Source organism: Pundamilia nyererei, unplaced genomic scaffold, assembly GCF_000239375.1.
Source record: "Pundamilia nyererei isolate P.nyererei 1_Seehausen unplaced genomic scaffold, PunNye1.0 scaffold00219, whole genome shotgun sequence".
Taxonomy (NCBI): domain Eukaryota; kingdom Metazoa; phylum Chordata; class Actinopteri; order Cichliformes; family Cichlidae; genus Pundamilia; species Pundamilia nyererei.
The window spans coordinates 964068-965255 of record NW_005187620.1 but is presented as its reverse complement, the minus strand read 5'-3'; the positions used below and the strand labels follow the sequence as shown (position 1 = coordinate 965255).

Genomic DNA, 1188 nt, shown 5'->3' with positions numbered 1-1188 from the left:
GGCCATAAACAGTAGTTACATAATGGGCCAAGCTGTCAAATCAGAAGCAAATGAAAACAGCAGGATCAGGCGTTAAGGCCAACATGGACATGAGTCTAATCCCATTATCATCATCTTTCTAGAGTCTTCGACAAGTTGGTCATGCTGAGAGCAAGGTGGTGAAGGAGAAGGCGGTGAAAACTCTGGAGCTCTGCCAGTTTATAGTCAAGCACGTTCACCAGCAGGTAGGTTTGCATGGAGTGTTGCGATGAGAAGAAGCAGGTAACGTGTTTCCAGTTTCTGACTCTGTTGCATGCTATGTGTAGAAGCTGTCTGTGGATTTGGAGCCCCTCCAGCAGGTCCTGCAGTCCCTAACCAGCGTGATTGCTTTCAAGAAGACCGGCAAGCTGGAAGACACCTACTGGGCTGTGATGAAACACTTTGGAGTAACGTGAGTTATTTTGGCATCTCTGAAATGAAGAGCTATAGAGGTGATTCTCGTGCAGAAATCAGATTAAAGGAAGAAATCAGGTTTGTGCAAAGTCCTTGTGTCCGTGCAGCAAGTGAGTAATCAGATTTCCTCGCCCACACACACCAGTTTGGTGCCAGGGGTCGCTTATTTTAACTCGTATTAATGAAGCTCAATGTAAGGGTATGTTCTCGATCCTCGTTTCTTCTGTTAAATGCTACGCATGGGTGCCAGGAGCTCACAAGTATAAATCACACCATGCTTGGGTGCATATTGTAATCCTCAGGCTTTTACTTAATAGCTGCCAACCCCCAAGAAGGACTCAGTGGGAAAGATTGGTGCACTAAGTCGTATTTCTGGAGTTTTTTAATGTTTGCAGACTTTCTCAACCTGTAATACTGACACGTATTAAACAGCACAGATTCATTCAGTGGCAGAGATTTTTTTTTTAATGATGGATATCCTCGTCTTTGTTGATAAATGGCAAAAATCTTCCCTTGTTTAAGATGAACTGATAACATTTTGGTCTTTGAAGGTCTAGCTGACTGTAACCTCACAAAACCTTTCTGCAAACCATCGTTTCCTTTCATATGCTGATTACTTTAAAGTTTCGGGGATCCAACTTTTTCAATTTGGATCCTCATATTGATAGCTCAGCTTATCTACCGATGACCGAGTACTGATCCGGCATCAAATAAAGGCTCAAATAACAGTTGCTTTCCTGACTTTAAAACAAAAGT

General features: G+C 42.8%; 1 protein-coding gene across 1 annotated transcript in view; it reads left to right on the top strand.

Annotated features, from left to right (window-relative positions):
* mybbp1a (MYB binding protein (P160) 1a) overlaps positions 1-1188 on the top strand; it is a 24373-nt gene that overhangs the window by 20633 nt on the left and 2552 nt on the right. The window contains exons 25-26 of the mRNA XM_013914720.1: positions 123-224; positions 306-430. Coding sequence (XP_013770174.1) covers positions 123-224; positions 306-430 — 227 coding nt within the window. The remainder of the gene's footprint in view (positions 1-122; positions 225-305; positions 431-1188) is intronic.